This window comes from Dipodomys merriami, unplaced genomic scaffold (genome assembly GCF_024711535.1).
Source record: "Dipodomys merriami isolate MVZ:Mamm:240054 unplaced genomic scaffold, mDipMer1.0.p SCAF_13, whole genome shotgun sequence".
In the NCBI taxonomy this organism is placed as follows: Eukaryota; Metazoa; Chordata; class Mammalia; order Rodentia; family Heteromyidae; genus Dipodomys; species Dipodomys merriami.
Window position 1 is genome coordinate 26,238,653 of NW_027202604.1, and position 16,926 is coordinate 26,255,578.

Consider the following 16,926-nt stretch of genomic DNA (forward strand, 5'->3'; position numbering starts at 1 on the left):
CTCTAGCACTGAAGAAAGAAGTCAGTGCCTGGCACTAAGTAGGTGCTCTACCACTTGAGCCAGGCTTCCAGCCCAGCCCTTTTTGCTTTGTCTTTCAAATAATGTCTCACATTTTTGTCTGAGGGTAGGGTCTGGAACTTGATTCATCCCACAGAGCTGGGATGACAGGTACATGCCACAAGGCCTAGTTTATTGCCTGAAGTGGAAACTTACTAACTTTTTGCCTGGGCTGACCTGTTCTTTTCTGCTTCCTAAGTATCTGGTATTACTTGAATGAGCCACTGCACCCTGCTTTTTCATTTTTATTTTTTATACTAAGGTATCTATCTATCCATCTATCATCTATGTATTTTTTTAAAAGAATAAAGTTTAGAAGAACATTCTTTGCAATGAGACAAAAAAGGAAACACCAAATATCCCGTAGCAGGAGAAATAATAAAACTGTAGTGAATTCACATAGCAGAATACCAGGCATTAAGAACAGATGATAGCTACATATGACATGGATGAAGCTCACAAATACTGAACCAAAAAGCAAGACCCTAGATAAATATCCTAAGGGCTAAGGTGGCACTTGCCTGTAATCTCAGCTCTGGAGAGGCACAGGCAGGGGTTTGAGGCCAGCTTTTTTTTTTTTTTTTTTGTCGGTCGTGGGGCCTGAACACTGGGCCTGGGCACTGTCCCTCAGCTCTTTAGCTCAAGGCTAGCACTCTACCACTTGAGCCACAGCACCACTTCCGGGTTTTTCTGCTTATGTGGTGCTGAGGAATGGAACCCAGGGCCTCATGCATGCAAGGCAAGCACTCTACCACTGAGCCACCTTCCCAGCCCCGAGGCCAGCTTTTAAAAGGGAGTTGTAGCCCAGCCTAGGCTACAGATTAAGATCCTGTATCTGGATTCAAAACAGAAAGAAAGAAGAAAGAAAGAAAGAAAGAAAGAAAGAAAGAAAGAAAGAAAGAAAGAAAGAAAGAAAGAAAGAAAGAAAGAAAGGAAGGAAGGAAGGAAGGAAGGAAGGAAGGAAGGAAGGAAGGAAGGAAGGAAGGAAAGGAAGGAAGGGAAAGAAAGAAAGAAAGAAAGAAAGAAAGAAAGAGAGAAAGAAGGAGATAGAAAGAGAACGAGGGAAGGAAGGAAGGAAGGAAGGAAGGAAGGAAGGAAGGAAGGAGGAAGGAAGGAAGGAAGGAAGGAAGGAAGAGCAATGAAAACAAGAAAATATGTAGCATAGTCAGACTATCTCTGAGGACAGAAAAGCCATTGTACTAGCATGGGGAAAGGCACACATGAAACACAATGGCAGTGGTTGTGGCCAGGCGAAAGCCCTGGCCACATTCCTCTGGGCTGTGCACATTATCTCTGTTGTTCCTTCTCACTGTACGTACACGTGACAAACTTTCCAACGTACTGACCACCAGGCGAATCCATTGAGTTGTTTGTAACACTGGCACATCATCCCAGAGGGTTAATTCCCATCATTCTTAGAGCTTAGGACCAAACAGAATTTCACGTTTCAGTGGATAGCCAGTAGCTGAGTGATTATCTGTTCTTCCTCCTGGGGAATTTGCCCGGAAGCCTGAGCCTGATGAGATCCACGGAGTTTGCAGAGACAGCCAGGCCTGGTTTTAGCACCCTCCCTTCCCCCAGATGGCGGGACAGGCAGGATGGTTTATATGAATCAGGATCAGCCTCAGAGGCCAGAGGGAGGGCTCCAGAGCAGCTGGGAGGTGAGTGGGTCTCCATCGGGGATGTCTCTGCCTTTCACTAGCAATAAATACACTCCTCCTGTCTGGACATTCCTGACCCCAGTGGCAAGGCATATGTTATTGCAAAGACACACTTGACCAGATTGCCAGGGGAGACGGTGTTCTCCAGGCCATAGCCAGAGAGAATGCCCATAAATCTCCATCCCTTGTTACTTAGGGAACCAAAACAGCAACTGCTTCTCTCCATCACCTCAGCAGGAATTCAGATGTTAACCTAAGAGCTTGCCTGCATTTCACCTGATTTCCCAGGCAGAGCTCTGCCCTTAGGCCTTCTGGAAAGAAGCAACCCTGACCCTGCATTCAGCCACTGCAACTATACTTTCAGGCGTTGATTCCTTTGGTCTTTCTCAAGCGCCCTACCATAGGCTGTGTTTGTCTTCACTGACCTCCAAAGCCCTAAAGGAATGTGCCATCCCCACCCATTCTGGGGAAAGCCACATGGTTGGCCACACCAAAGCCACCCTTTATGTACGCTAGAGCACTTGTGTGGAAAAAGCCATCCACCCCCAGCAAATGTGTGCACCTGCTTGCTCAAAGCAACAACAATCAGCCACCTGCCATTTAGAGGCTGGAGTGGAAGGGAGCGTCGGCAATTAGCAAACTGCACTTGTTAGCAGAAAACACCACCATTACTATCTATGGTTAGGCGTTCCAAGGTTTCTGGGACAGGCTACATGGGAGGAGAAAAAAAAAAGTCCAGGTCCAGTCCCAAACTCTATTCTCTTATCAGTGCCAAAGATCTTTATTAACTGCAACCCAGGGCAAAGGTACATAAAGAGTGCATGTTAAATAACAAATGACTTAAGTACTTTAAAAAGTTAACTTGGGACAGGCTTTATTTTGCTCATCTACACATAACTCAAAACTGTTATTTCAGAAAAAAATGTACGTGTAGATGTAAAAAAGCTATGGTGAAATGGCTGCTTGAACACTGTAGACAGTCTCAGGCTTATCACTGATAAATATGAGTAGCCTAAATATTATCAGAAATTAATTAAAGGGTGCTAGAAGTAGTAACACATGCCTCTAATCCCAGTTACACCAGAGGCAGAGATAGGAGGATTATGGTCTGAGAGGGGCCTGGGGAAAGTTAGCTCCAGACCTTATCTGAAAACCAAAGTAAAAGCAGAAGGATGAAGCTTGTGACTCAAGCATGTGACTTGAGCACCTGTCTAGCAATAAAGAAATCCTGTGTTCAACTTCCAGTTCTGCCCAAAGAAAGAGACAAGAAGAAAAAGAAAAAAGAGGAAAGGACAGAGATGGAAAAGGAAGGGGAAGGAAATGAAAGGAGGGGAAAGGAAAGGAGAGAAAAGAGAAAGGAAGGGAAGGGAGAGAAAGGAAGGGAAAGAGAAAGGAGGAAAGGGGAAGGAAGGGAAGGTGAGGAGCAGGGAGGGGAGGGGAGGGGAGGGGAGGGGAGGGGAGAAGAGGGGAGGGGAGGAGAAAGAGTTGTAAAGGGTCCTGGAAGGGCCTGGGCAAGTTCTCATGGCGAGGAATTCCACTAAATGTGATTCAAGTAAATGAAAAACTTAACTGTTATTAGGCACCTTTGCCTGTCTTCTAGTTGCCTCGTTTAGGTTCTGATGCTCAGCCATTTCTTATCTATGCTTGCTAGGAACCTGTTTTCAACTTTAACAAAGGGATAGAAGAGGATTCGCATTCCTAACAGATAGGTGCATTTAATATCTGGTAAAGAGGCACAACAAATGCCAACTTAACTTTTAAGTCATTTGAGTGAAATCCAGTATTTAAGGATGACAACTTGCCTAAACATGTAATTAATAAAAGGATCTGGATTTCTATGTACAAACACCAATTCCATTGATTATACTGCTGGCCCATTAACACCTGGGTGGTAAGCAGTTTAAGACAACCTTCTTGTTTGCTCAGAACAGTGTTTTACTTGCCAGATGCCAGATTAACTTCAATTTTCCCTGCCTTAAAAGAAAAAAAAAAATCTGCTTTTTGAGTTAATGAACAGCAACTGCAGGTCCAGTATTTTCCATTAAAGCTCTCTGCCTCCCAGTGATGGGGACTGAAACCAAATCTTAGATCACATGGCCACTCACCATTGCTAGCAAAGGTTCACTTGGGGAAGCCACAGCCAGTGGTTCTTTCTTTTTCAGGGCTAGTGATATGTGGTTGGATGTGTACTGACACTGAACAGTTACACATCTCTCTATAGTCAGCCGGCCAGAATCAACTGGAGTCAACAGTCAATACTCCACTGTGGAAGGGGCTGAAAAGCTGAGATGTTTGGTAGGTCAGGAGTATTCAATGTCTGTCTTCCTTCCTTCCTTCCTTCCTTCCTTCCTTCCTTCCTTCCTTCCTTCCTTCCTTCCTTCCTTCCTTCCTTTCTTCCTTCTTCCCTTCTCTCCTCTTCTATCCACTTCCCATCATCCCCCCCCAATATAATTTAAATTTGAACTCAGGGCCTTATGCTCACTAGGCAGGTACTCTACCACTGAGTCATGCCTCCAGCTCACTTGAGTCTTATTCTGTCCATTTATCACCCCATCCTCAGTCAAGGACCATGTCCTTGTATCCTCACTATAACCTGCAGCAGCAACAGTAGCAGCAGCAGCAGCAGCAGCAGCAGCAGTAACAACATCAGGTTGAGAACCTATTTGAAATGCAGGCTCTCGGGCTCTACTCTAGACCAACTGAATGAGAAAGGTGGAGCAATTCCTACTTACCAAATGGTGTAAGAGCCACTGTAACTGAATAAACAGAAATAAAAACAGCCCCCTTTTCAGCACAGAGACAGGAAACAATCATTTGAAATGGGAGAAGTGGCAGGGAGGTGGGGGTGGAGCCCTTTAGGTGGGCAGTGAAGGTCAGTTTCAGGAGATTAAAGGAGACCTTGCTGTCACTTAATCCACCAACAGGAGGCTGGCACAAGACAACAGCTCACACTTATGAGCTATTACTGGGTGGCAGGGGCCAGCCCAAAGCCTTTCTCTACAAGCGTGTTATGCTTATTATCATTGACATGCCTCGTTCACAGATATGAAAACCAAGATTTAAACCCCACAGCAGGAAGTAGCCAACCTGATTCCAAGTCTATGCTTTAGATACTTTGTCCCTTTGGTCCATGGCTCTCTGCAAATAAGGAACAGAAGACAAGGAAGGAACAGAGGGAGCAAGGTGAAGAGAGGCCAGTTCCACTGGAGGCTTCAGAAGCCATAATTCTGGTGCACTATAATTAATTCCACCAGAATACGTAGGCTTTTTGGGTGGTGACCATCTGCCTTTCAGATTAAACTGGATTAACCCAAACTGGATTAGCTGCCTAAAGGATGTGAACGGAGACAACAAGTATCACTCAGTATTTCTTGAACCAAACCAAACCAAACCAACCAAACCTGTGGTCTATTGCCATCTTCCAGTAGTGAAAAAATAAAATAAAATGAATAATATATATATATATATCAAATTTAGTTTAAAGAACATTTTAATATGTGAAAGTGGAAGCAGGTAAATTGAGAGTATGAGTGGGGTTGGGAGAGGTGGGAAAGGATGATGGAAGGGTGACATTAATCAAGATGCATTGTACTCGTTGCTGTCAAATTGACATGTTAAATTGAAATCTCTTTGGATACCTACTAAAATGATAATTTTGAAAAAACAATTTTTTAAAAATGTTTTAAAATGAGCAACAATAGCAAGCATACCCAATTGCTTTAAGCAGAATAAACAGAGACCAAACTACTTCCTACAAGAAGCTCAACACAGATGCCCCCCCAGTAGATGAATGGATCAAGAAAATGTGACATACACACACACACACACACACACACACACACACACACACACACACACACACACACACACACACACACACACACACACACACACACACACACACACACACACACACACACACACACAATGGAATTCTATGCCTCCATCAGAAAGAATCACAGTGCCCCATTTGTTAGGAAATGGAAAGACTTAGAAAAAATTATATTAAGTAAGCCAGGCCCAAAGAAACATAAGCCCCATGGTTTCCCTTATTTGCAATAACTAGTATATGTCCAGGACAAGCAGAAAAGGTCAAAAGCTACGTACATATGACAATATAAGAAGATATTAAGTTCCAAGATAGGAACATAAGTGGGTTTTTTTTTCTTTTTTGCTATTGTTTTTAATGTTTTTATAATGTACTATGTGATTTTTTTTTTGTTGTTTCTTTTCCATGTTCATCCCCCACGGTATAACCCATTTTCACTGTATTTGATTCCAGTGCCCTATATCTTGTATGAACATTTTTTTTTTTAATTTGAGGAGGGGAAGGGAAATAACAAAATGCTGAAATAAGTATACACGTTGACCCATTGTAACAATGAGATGTAGAAGACACTATGTTGAAAACAAACTTTACAACCTGGGAGGGGAGGGGAGAGGAGGCTGGGAGGGGAGGCAGGAGAGGAGTTGGGGAGGTGGGGAGGGAAGGGATGGTAGGGGAAAAACGAAGGAGGAAGTAACAATGCTGAACAGGAAATGTACTCATTGTCTTACTCCTGTAACTGTAACCCCTCTGTACAGTATTTTTTACAATAAAAATAATAATAATAAAAAAGAAGAAGCTCAACACAGGATCTTTGAATCACAAAAGGCATTCCTGATGCCCGACCTCTGGTCACAACAAAACAAAGGAACAAAACCCAAAAAAATTCCTGCTAAGATTTCTACCCTCTGAGCTGTCTCCACTACTGTGCTGGGATACCAAGCCTGTGATAGGGTGCAGACAAGAAACAAATGGGCATTTTCATTTGCCATTGATCTTGGGCAAAAGCAAGAGGCCTGAGACTTACGGGTGTATCAACTCCTGACAATTGCCAACTGTACAGCCAAACTGCTTGTAGAGAGCTAATTTCTTAATAGCTAAAATGAGATGCTCTCTTCACCTGCCACCTGTCCAGACAAAAAGTTAACAAGAGCAGCTGTAACTGGCCAAGGAGGACATTCCAATGCCTGAATTCACAGAGATTGGCCATCTGTGACACTCGGCCATGTCTGAAGACTTACCAAGGCCTGGTGGTAGCTAGTGAGAGGTCTACAAGGCCAGCAGGAAGAGGAAAGGGGGAATTCTGGGAGAAATGGTGGGGGAAGGTAGGGTGAAGGGGTGAGGTGGGAAGATGAACAGCTAGAGCTACATCTTCCTCTTCTTCCATTCCTAAAACTGCACATTGTTCCAGTCGTGGAATTTAAACACTTCTTGTTCACAACTGAAGCCAAGTCAAGTTCTAGTTATTTACAGAGAGCAAAAGAGAGAACTGGAAATAAGCCCTTCTTGTCTGGCTAGCTAAAGTGACTTCCCCTACTACTTCTGGGAAGTCAGGGCTTCCCTTTCAGCTTTACACAGAAGTTCTTTCAGGGGAGTAGGTTCAGGATGAGCATGCATTCCTGGGCTGCCTCTAGTCCCCAGCTCCTCAGGACTTCTCAATTCATAGGCGAGCACAAAATCTTTTTAGCTTCAAAAAATGATCATTGTGGGCACCTGTTGTGTTTAACAAGTGTTCAGCATTGCACTTACATAATTTACAGAAGGTCATTTTGTCCTAGTATCAATCTGAGGTACATACGTACACACATACATATATACTTCCTGTATGTATATACAGGAGGAAGGAAGGAAGGAAGGAAGGAAGGAAGGAAGGAAGGAAGGAAGGAAGGAAGGAAGGAAGGAAGGAAGGAAGGAAAGAATTCAAGTTCCTATTGGCCCATCATTCTACCAGAGGCTGGTACACAGAGGGCCAGAACATACTGTGAAAAATCAAAAGGTAACCTACCAGCACAGACCTGTGATGTGCAATAGTCAAGGTTTGAGATTTAGAATGAATTTAGTTCTCACTTCTCTGTTCCTAGTTTTGCAGTCTTGGCTAACCTAACTTTTATGAGCTTGACTTGCACACTGTAAAAGTAGGAAGAGTGACATGTCTGATGGGATTCTTGGGAATAGAATTATGAAGACACATGCTTATGTTCAGCAAATGTGCGCCACCCTTTCCTATCACAGCACATCCAACCCTAGATTCCTCCTGGTCTTGACGCAGGCTCCTGGGGGATGATGGCCGCTGAGAACAAGTCCCCGTGGCTGATCGAGGCCAGAGTTTGCTGGAATCAATATTTAGGATATCCTCATACCTCAGCAGCCTATATTTTGATTTGCTACCATGCGATAAGCAGTTTCAGAATTGGCTTGACAGAATCTCAGAGTCTATGGTAACGAGTGGAAGAAGAGTCCTAACATTGCCTCTTTCAATGTCATGACCAATCTATGCAGTTCCTCTCTCAGCCTGTATTAAACTTCAGTCCAGAAGCAGGAATTCTAATGTTCTAGAAAGTTCAGTGTCCCCAGCTACAATGTCTCTGTCATTGCATTTCTGTTCATAGCCAATTTTTTTCATGGGGAACAAATGACTCAGAGATCTGCATGCTTGATGGAGATCAACTGTCAAACTTTTTTTGAACTTGAAAGACTGTCAAAGCAGGATGAAAATGTGAGGAGAGATTTTTCCTAAACGCTAGCCAGCTTGTTGAAGACTCAGATCATATTCTCCTTTGAAGCTTCAACTCTTTTAATATCTGGTAGAAGAAATACTATCTGTAAGAACGATCTTGGCTAGGAAGTGGTGAATGTGAAAATCCATAAATATTGAACATAAAAATATTTTACCTCATCAAATGTAAATTGATGGTTGCTAAGTACTCCAGCAAGAGAGTGGAGAACTTTTAAAAGATATGGACTTAGTGAGTTTTTGTTTTACAAAATGTTAAATGGTGATTAGTTGCATGACAAAGTACAATAATTATAGACCTATATTCTTAAAAATGGAATCAATGGGCTGGGCACTGGTGGTTCACGCCTGTGATCCTAGCTATGCAGGAGGCTGAGATCTGAGAATCATGGTTCAAAGCCAGACTGGGCAGGAAAGTCAGTAGAAGTCTTATCTCTAATTAACCACCAGAAAACTAGAAGTGGAGTTGTAGCTCAAAATGGTAGAGTGCTGGCCTTGAGCAAAAGACCTCAGGGACAGTGCCCAGGACCTGAGTTCAAGCCCCATGACCAACCAAAAAACAACAAAAGGAAGCAATTGTCATTTTATTTCATATATAATATATTCTGTGTATATATACTATATATAGTATATATACTATATATATGTGTGTGTGTGTGCACGCACTTTAACACAATTAAAACATTTCATGTTACTCAACTTTAGAGTTAGAAAATGAGCACATGTTTTCCTGCCAAAGAATGGAAAGTTACCTCTCTTCCTCTCCTAGAAAAATTCTTTTTTTTTTTTTTCTGGGGGGGGGGGGGGAGGTCTGGTCGTGGGGCCTGAACTCTGGGCCTGGGCGCTGTCCCTCAGCTCTTCAGCTCAAGGCTAGCGCTCTACCACTTGAGCCACAGCGCCACTTCCGGCTTTTTTTCTTTTTTCTTATGTAGTGCTGAGGAATCAAACCCAGGGCCTCAGGCATGCAAGGCAAGCGCTCTACCACTGAGCCACCTTCCCAGCCTGAAAAATTCTTTTTTTTTTGGGGGGGGGGTCCGGTTGTGGGGCCTGAACTCTGGGCCTGGGCACTGTCCCCTCAGCTCTTCAGCTCAAGGCTAGCGCTCTACCACTTGAGCCACAGCACCACTTCCGGCTTTTTTTCATTTTGCTTATGTGGTGCTGAGGAATCGAACCCAGGGCCTCAGGCATGCAAGGCAAGCGCTCTACCACTGAGCCATCTTCCCAGCCCCGAAAAATTCTTATTAGAAAAGTAAAACTTACTTATGGCCCCACTTGAATTCTCCAGGTACTCTTCCTGCATGTGCAACTCAGTGTGTCCTTCCTGACCCCACAAAACCTGGATTAAGCGTATTAGCCACCTGAATGCAGCTAACACACTGGATTATGTTATGTGTTGTGTTATCACTCAGTGCTTCTAGAACACACCAGCATGCACTGAAATGCTTATGAGGGAGGGAGTGTGGCATTCTTTACCCCACGTCATCTCTGAGCTCTAAGTGATTCTGGAGGCATCTGAGAAGTGCAAGGAGTCCAGGTCCTGCTTCTATTTGTACCAAATGCTGTACAAGCCAAAGGCCTAGCCAGCCACTGTGGGACTAGGACAAAGAGGCTGAGCTCCAGTCCAGTCCCACCACGCAGTCAGGAGTGCTGTGGCCTGGGCCATTCCAGGGGAGAAGCACCTAGAGCACCCAAATAGGTCAAGAGAGAGAGAGCCCCTGTGAGCTACATGTAGTTTTTTGCTTTCATGTAGCTGTGAAAAGTAAGGCTCAGGTTATAAAGGAAGTCCCCAGGACACTAGGCCAGCAAGATGCTTAGACATCAGGAAGAAAGAAGTATGGAAAACGCTGCCAGCAGGTCCCATCCTGAAAATTTCACTGTGTAAATGAGCAGACTGAAAGTTTAGAGAAGAAAATGTAGAGATTTTTTTTTTTTGTCTAAGTTTTAACCAAATATTAGAGAGAACATCATTTCCCCACTGGGAGTTGGTTGGTTGTTTTGCTCACACAAGGGTTTTGTTGCCAGGCATAGTAGCTCACACCTGTAATCCTTGTGACTCAGGAGGCTGAGGTCAGAGGATCACCGTTCAGAGCCAATCAAGCAGGAAAGTCTGTGAGATTCTTTTTTTTTTTTTGTCGGTTGTGGGGCTTGAACTCTGGGCCTGGGCGCTGTCCCTCAGCTCTTCAGCTCAAGGCGAGCGCTCTACCACTTGAGCTACAGCGCCACTTCCCGTTTTCTGGTGGTTTATTGGAGATAGGAGTCTCACGGTCTTTCTTGCCAGGGCTGGCTTTGAACCGCGATCCTCAGATCTCAGCCTCCTGAGTAGCTAGGATTACAGGCGTGAGCCACCAGCGCCCGGCGTCTGTGAGATTCTTATCTCCAATTATCCACTTAAAAACCGGAAGTGGCACTGTAGCTCTAAGTGGTAGAGTGCTAGCCTTGAGTGAAAGAGCTCAGGGACTGTGCCTAGGCCCTGAGTTCAAGCCCCACAACCACCAACAAAATAACTTTTGTTGACTCATTGGAGTCCTGTCCTGAAAATAGTCGTAAATGTTCAATTTCTGTCTTTATTTTGCCAGTAAGGAAGGGAATGATTCTTACAAATGTGTGTTTCTTTTGCAATACAAGGTTTGCTCTGAGCAGTGGTAAAGTACATAAACTTTGTGCCCATGTAGGCCACACTCCAGTCATGCAACAGGTATGCAGCAGAGTGTTTCTACCTGTAAAATGGGAACTTATTTGTTCCTATCCTCACAAGGTTTCTGTGAGGGTTAAAGGTACTGATAACAGCAGCAACAACAATGCTGCTATTAAAATACAGTGTTAAAGTCGGGAACTGGTTGCTCATGCCTGTAAATCCCAGACTGAGATCTGAGGATTGCAGTTCAAAGCCAGCCTGGGCATGAAAATCCCTGAGACTCTTATCTCAAAAAAAACTACTCAGAAAAAGGAAGTGGCACAGTGGCTCGAGTGGTAGAGCACTAGCCTTGAGAACAAAGAGGCTCAGGGATAGCACCCAGGCCCAGAGTTCAAGCCTCACTACCAGCAGTATATAAATAAGTATAAATATATATTATATAATGTTAATTAACAATGTGATTTTAATTGAGGCAAACTGAATTCCAGAGAGGGTAAGTTACCTGTAGTTATCTATCAAGTGGCTAGGCCTGGATTTGAACCCAAGCAAGTTAAACTTCCTTCCTCACTATTATTTCCTAGGTGATTCAAGTACAGTGCCTGCCCTGCCCTTGGAGATGATGTTTTCCTGTTGTAACTGACTTTAAAGGTCACGTAAATGGAATTATACTCAAAAGCTGGTAAGTAGTCTAGAGGTACAAAAACGAAGGTGGGGGTTCATTTCTTGCAAGTCTCTGATTTTTCTTCTCCATTAATTACTCTTGGGGACCAAAGACGTTCCTTTCCCATGGGAATAGCTGTGGTTTTATAGCACAGCTGTAAAGTGAGACTGCTTCCTTCCCATTGGAAGGTGGGCGTTCCCAGTCTCATTCTGACCAGAGTGAAAATTGGACTCGCTCATTTAGTTTTTCTTAACACCCTAATCACACAGGTTACTTTCGTAACCTGCAGCATTCAAGATCTTAGACACAAAACTAAATAAAGCCCCCTTGCTTTTACAGACCCGCGGAGCGGCTGGCGGCTCAGTGATAAAGTCTACTGGGTCAGCTTGCAGGAATTCTCTCCCAGTGCCAGAGTTGTGTCACCAGAGTAGCTCGTTGTCTTTTGCAGAGCAAGAGCTGGCTTGGAAATGCAGACTCTCAGCGATGTAAAGAAAATGGAAGTCCCCATTCCATGATTTTAATTAAGTTCCAGAGTGCAGGGCTCCCTACTAGTTAGGATGCTAACTTGAAAAGACTGAAGGAAGTATGGCCAAGTGCCAAGGGGTGGGTGAGGGGTGGGGAGGGGAGGAGTTGCTGCTGATTTGAACTGCATTCTTGGAAGAAGAGTTTGAGCAAAACCATGAAGGTAAAATCGTATAGGATGTGATGTGGTGGGGTAAAAGAGAGCCAGCCAGGACAGGCCAGGGGGCAAGTCAAACTGCCAGCATGGGGTGTGGAGGAGCAGTAGGTGTCTGTGTAGTGTGAAACGGTACCAGGTTTCAGAAGTAAAGATTACGATCGGCTGAGCCTCAGGAAGGGGGCTGGTGGTTATGTGCCGGCAGCGGCGGTGGCTTAGGACAATAGCGTCAGAACTGAGATCTGGGCTGTGGGGCCTAATCCCTAGGGGCCTGACCTTCACTGCTAATACTTGGTTAAATGGGGAGGAAAGCTATTGTGGTAGGATTGAATGGGATCTGGGCACTGATGTTTTAGATAATGTAAACACTTGGTGGCTAGCGTAAGCAATATGCGCACACTTACTCTCACAGTCAGCTGGAGAATGGGGGCTGAGAAAACCAGGCTCCAGGGAAAAGAAAAGGAGAGCCGGGAGCTGGGTGCCAGCCAGAAAAGGGGTCGGAGGGGAAATCTACGGAGAGGGTGCGAGACGGCACAGTGATGTAAATGAAGGGAGGCAGCACCGGAGGTGGTAGGGCAGTCTGGAAATTGCTGAGTGACTGGAGCTTTGGATATGTTAAATTTGAAAAAAGAGGGAAAGCTGGGTGTGGTGCTGTGTGCCTGGAATCCCGGCTCTCTAAGCATTCCCGTAGAGGCTGAGGCTGGAAAAGCACAGAGGGAGGGAGGGAGAAAGGGAGGGAGGGAAGGAGGGAGGAAAGAAGGAAGAGAATGGGAGTGGGAACTCAGGCGTGGAACCAGGTATGCTCCAAGAATTAGAAGTTTAATCACTGTTTGAGCTGCAAAAACTAAGATGTTTGGGGATATACTTGGTCTAAGATGTTTGGAGATGTATTTTGGTGATGTTTATGCCTCCATGAGAAAATTCAGTGACGTTGTAGTTAAAGCTAAGAGCTGCAGCCCCACGTATAAACCAACATAGAGTCCAATTAGGAATTGCTGTTTTAGTAGCCAGGACTAGAAGAATGCAGGTTCCAGAAAGGAAGGTCACGTTTGCATACAGTATGCATCTTTGCCTCCTCTGTCTCTGGAGAGGTGCTGCCATAACTCAGGCTTCAGGAGATTCTTATTGGATATGACAGCAATCTATAATTTAAATGTAGTGTAATCAAGACTACCTACATTTCATTCCACTTCTTTGTCTCTTCAAGAATTTTTTGGTGTTTTTTTTTTTGACTGGTTCACAACTGTCATCCCAGCAACTAGGTGGCTGAGATCTGAGGATTAAGCTCAAAGCCAGCTCAAACTTGAAGTCTATAAGACTGTTATCTCCAATTAATCTCCAAAACAGCTGAAAATGGAGCCATGACTCAAGTGGTAGAGCACCTATCTTGAGAAAAATAAAAGTGCACAGGCCCTAAATTCAATCCCTAGTACTAGCACACAAATAATTAAAAGAAATGTGTTTTCTTTCTCTCTTGAGAACTGCACTTAAGGAAATAATCATCAATAATGACAGTCCCCAAAATGCAAGTAAATTCACCACAACATTAGCAAAAATAAAATAAAATAAAAATAAAATGTGGGGACAGCAACTTCTATTTGTGAGAAGACATGAATGATGATGAGTCGTGTCACTAAGTTTGATGGGATATTTCAGGTACAGCCAAAGGATCTGTTCTGAACACTACAAATAGTAATGCACTTAAGCCTCACAGCAGTCCTATGATACAGAGTATATACTGGCCATTATTAGTACTGTTACTCCTCATGTGTTCTATTAAATAGAACCTGAGACTTGGAGAGTTGTAATTTGTTCTAGACTTGGAATTCCAATGAGGCTAGGCACTTCCAATGTGTCTTCTAACCAGTATATCACTAACCAGTCCTTACTTTATTCTGCCTGATTTTCTTTAATTAGTTTCATAACATAATTTTGAGGAAAAATGTATCTGCTTCATTCAGGGCAGGAGATCAGGTGGAAAGAGGGAATACATAGCACTGAATCAAAATTTCATTCATGTTTTAAAATAATAATTTATTCCCAAATCCTTCCATATCACTAACCTCCTCAAAATCATGCTGCAAAGTCCTCATTGTGATTTTAACCCCAATTAATAGATTGGCAACTGGAGGCCAGACAAGCTAAATGTCTTGTCCTGGGTGATGCTGCTGGTTTGTGTAATACCCAGTCCCATGTTCTTTCTACCATTCAGTGAAGCTGGACAATTTCAACACAGTGTGTGACACTTCTTCAGCCTAGAGATCCCTGAGGTACCAGAAACCAGAAGAAGTTCAGGAATGAGACTAGATTAGGCTGGGACAGAGGTCTCTCACTAGCTTGAAGTCCTAAGGCTACAACTAGAAAGGTCTGGATCACTCAAGAAAGGTTCCTCCAAAAGCCACCTTCTGCCGGAGGCAGAAGGTCTGGTGAAATCAGCCTTTCTCTTTCTAGTCTTTCTTCTTCCTACCCATCTTAGTCTGAACATTGAGGGGTAGCCAAGAGACCAGCCAGATTTTGGAAATGATGTTCAGGAATGTAATGATGCTAAATTAATGGTAATAGGCTAGGTGCAATCAGAGCTTACTACAAACCAGATACCAGATACCAGATACCGCCCAGGGGAATGTTTATACATTTAATTCTTCCCACAGTCCTCGGGGGAGGTAGGGACAGTTTATGATGAAGAGATAGAGGGTTAGGTTGTCACCTGCTTGACCTTGACAAAATAGGGAAAGGAAGGTTAGAAATCCTCATATTTTAAGAGCCCTTGAGCCCTCAGACCTCATTCACAAGTGAGGTCATTTACTAAGTGACATTAGAGTCACACCATACGTGAAGTGTTCCTTGCATGTCTTAGATTCCCAAAAGATCCAGCAAAGGTGACTGTGCTCAGTTGTGATCTAGAAACTAATTCATTCTTTCTCACCTTGCCACTTTTCTTCCTTTCCTTTCTCTCTTTTTCTTTCTTTGAAATATTTTCATTGGCTTAATTTCCAATTCTAGGATCAGATAACATTTTTTTCCTGTTTTATAAAATAGAATCCATATTCCCATTTTCTTTCCAAATAAAAAGATTTCTGACCAAGGTATGTTGTTTGTATATATGGACATGTGAAGATGAAACCTCCTTCTTAGTTTCATTATGATCACCTGTCAAGATGAACTTAATTGACACTAACTTACAAAAATTGGAGAGCTGGTGCTAGTGGCTCACAGCTGTAATCCTAGTTACTCAGGAGGCTGAGATCTGAGGGTCACAGATTTATTTGGCGCCTCCAAAGATCAGTGCTACTCAGAGTCTGGAAGCTGTCAAGCTAGAGGGCATCATTATCAGGTTTGTTAAGAAACACTTTATTCAGAGACTTGGCTGGGAATGAGTACTAACTAGGTGATGTGGAAATCATCTCCGGGTGTAACAGTTAACAGGAGTCGAACATTAACATGCTGGAGGCCAGGACTGCAATGGCTCATTGACTTGTGTGCTGGTTCTAATCAGAGACTACCCCTCCACCTTTAACTATTTCTACTTCAGCACCTACAACTAGTGCATTACAGGGAAAGAATTCACACATAAACACTCAATGATATGGCCGGTAAAGCAGTTAGTTGGAAGCCGTAAGTATCTGAACAGAGACAATACAACTGTTAGGTCAAATGCAGGAAGGGTGCTGCCCTCCGGGCAGCTGCAAAAGCAAGCCCCTATTAATCCCTTAACTAAGCAGCTGATGGATTTAATCTTTTTTTTTTTTTTTGTGCATCCGTTATAACTGCAGACACAGGATCATTCTAAGTTTTCTACAAATCAACACAAGCTAAGGCCGAGCCTTTTATTTCTTCACCTCACTAACATGACAGGAAAGGCTTCTGATTAGAATTCACTGTCATTCTGGTTTGAAGAATTGTAAGGAAGGTTCATTCTGAGAGTCATTCACCCACAGAATAGGTCTCTATTTGAAGAGGGAAGGGATCTGAATCCCCAGGCTGAGGATCAACTTTCTTTTGATTTTTGCATCTATTGTTATTTAAAATAACACATACTTGGAGAGAAGGTTATTTTGCATAATAATATCAGAAAAGGAATTGTTACCTGGTATAATCTCCTTTAGCTTCCTGAAATTAAAAAAAAAAGACAGATGATTACTATGCATTTATGCTAAGCTAAATCAATTATATGCATTCTTGGCTATTTTCTTCTCATAGTTTTGTATGGAAAAAAATGTGGTTATCACATTGATGAGAAAATATTAGTATCCATTCACAGATACAAATAAAGACATACATTTCTAAAATCTTTACATTTCTAAAATCACAAGATGAATGATTTTCCTTGCAAGGGCCACTTTTCTTTTTTCTTTCGTTCTTTCTTTTGGCTGGGTAGAGACCTTTGAAATGATGACACAAGTAAATCAACATATACTATTTGTTTTCTCTTTACTTTTTAAACCAGTACAGAAATAGACTTTGCTTTTCCACTACTAGTGCTTTTCAAAATTAAAGGGCTTTTTTTTGTACACCCTCAAGAAAATGTACACAAAAGTTACTAAATTTAAATGAAAATTACAGCTGTTCTAACAACTGCTGCCTTCCAAATTCAAGTAACTTAGAGCAGTCCCTCCAAATACAGTATGACTTCTTTTCACTTGGAGCAGTCTAAATTTCATTTTTCTTTGAGAAAC

At 43.0% G+C, this 16,926-nt stretch overlaps 1 protein-coding gene across 7 annotated transcripts in view; it reads right to left on the reverse strand.

The window, feature by feature from the left end:
- Positions 1–16,926, reverse strand: part of Frmd4b (FERM domain containing 4B) — a 273,238-nt gene that overhangs the window by 50,044 nt on the left and 206,268 nt on the right. For all 7 annotated transcript variants that reach the window (XM_070018941.1, XM_070018940.1, XM_070018937.1 and 4 more), the window contains one exon: positions 16,338–16,360. In XM_070018941.1, coding sequence (XP_069875042.1) covers positions 16,338–16,360 — 23 coding nt within the window. The remainder of the gene's footprint in view (positions 1–16,337; positions 16,361–16,926) is intronic.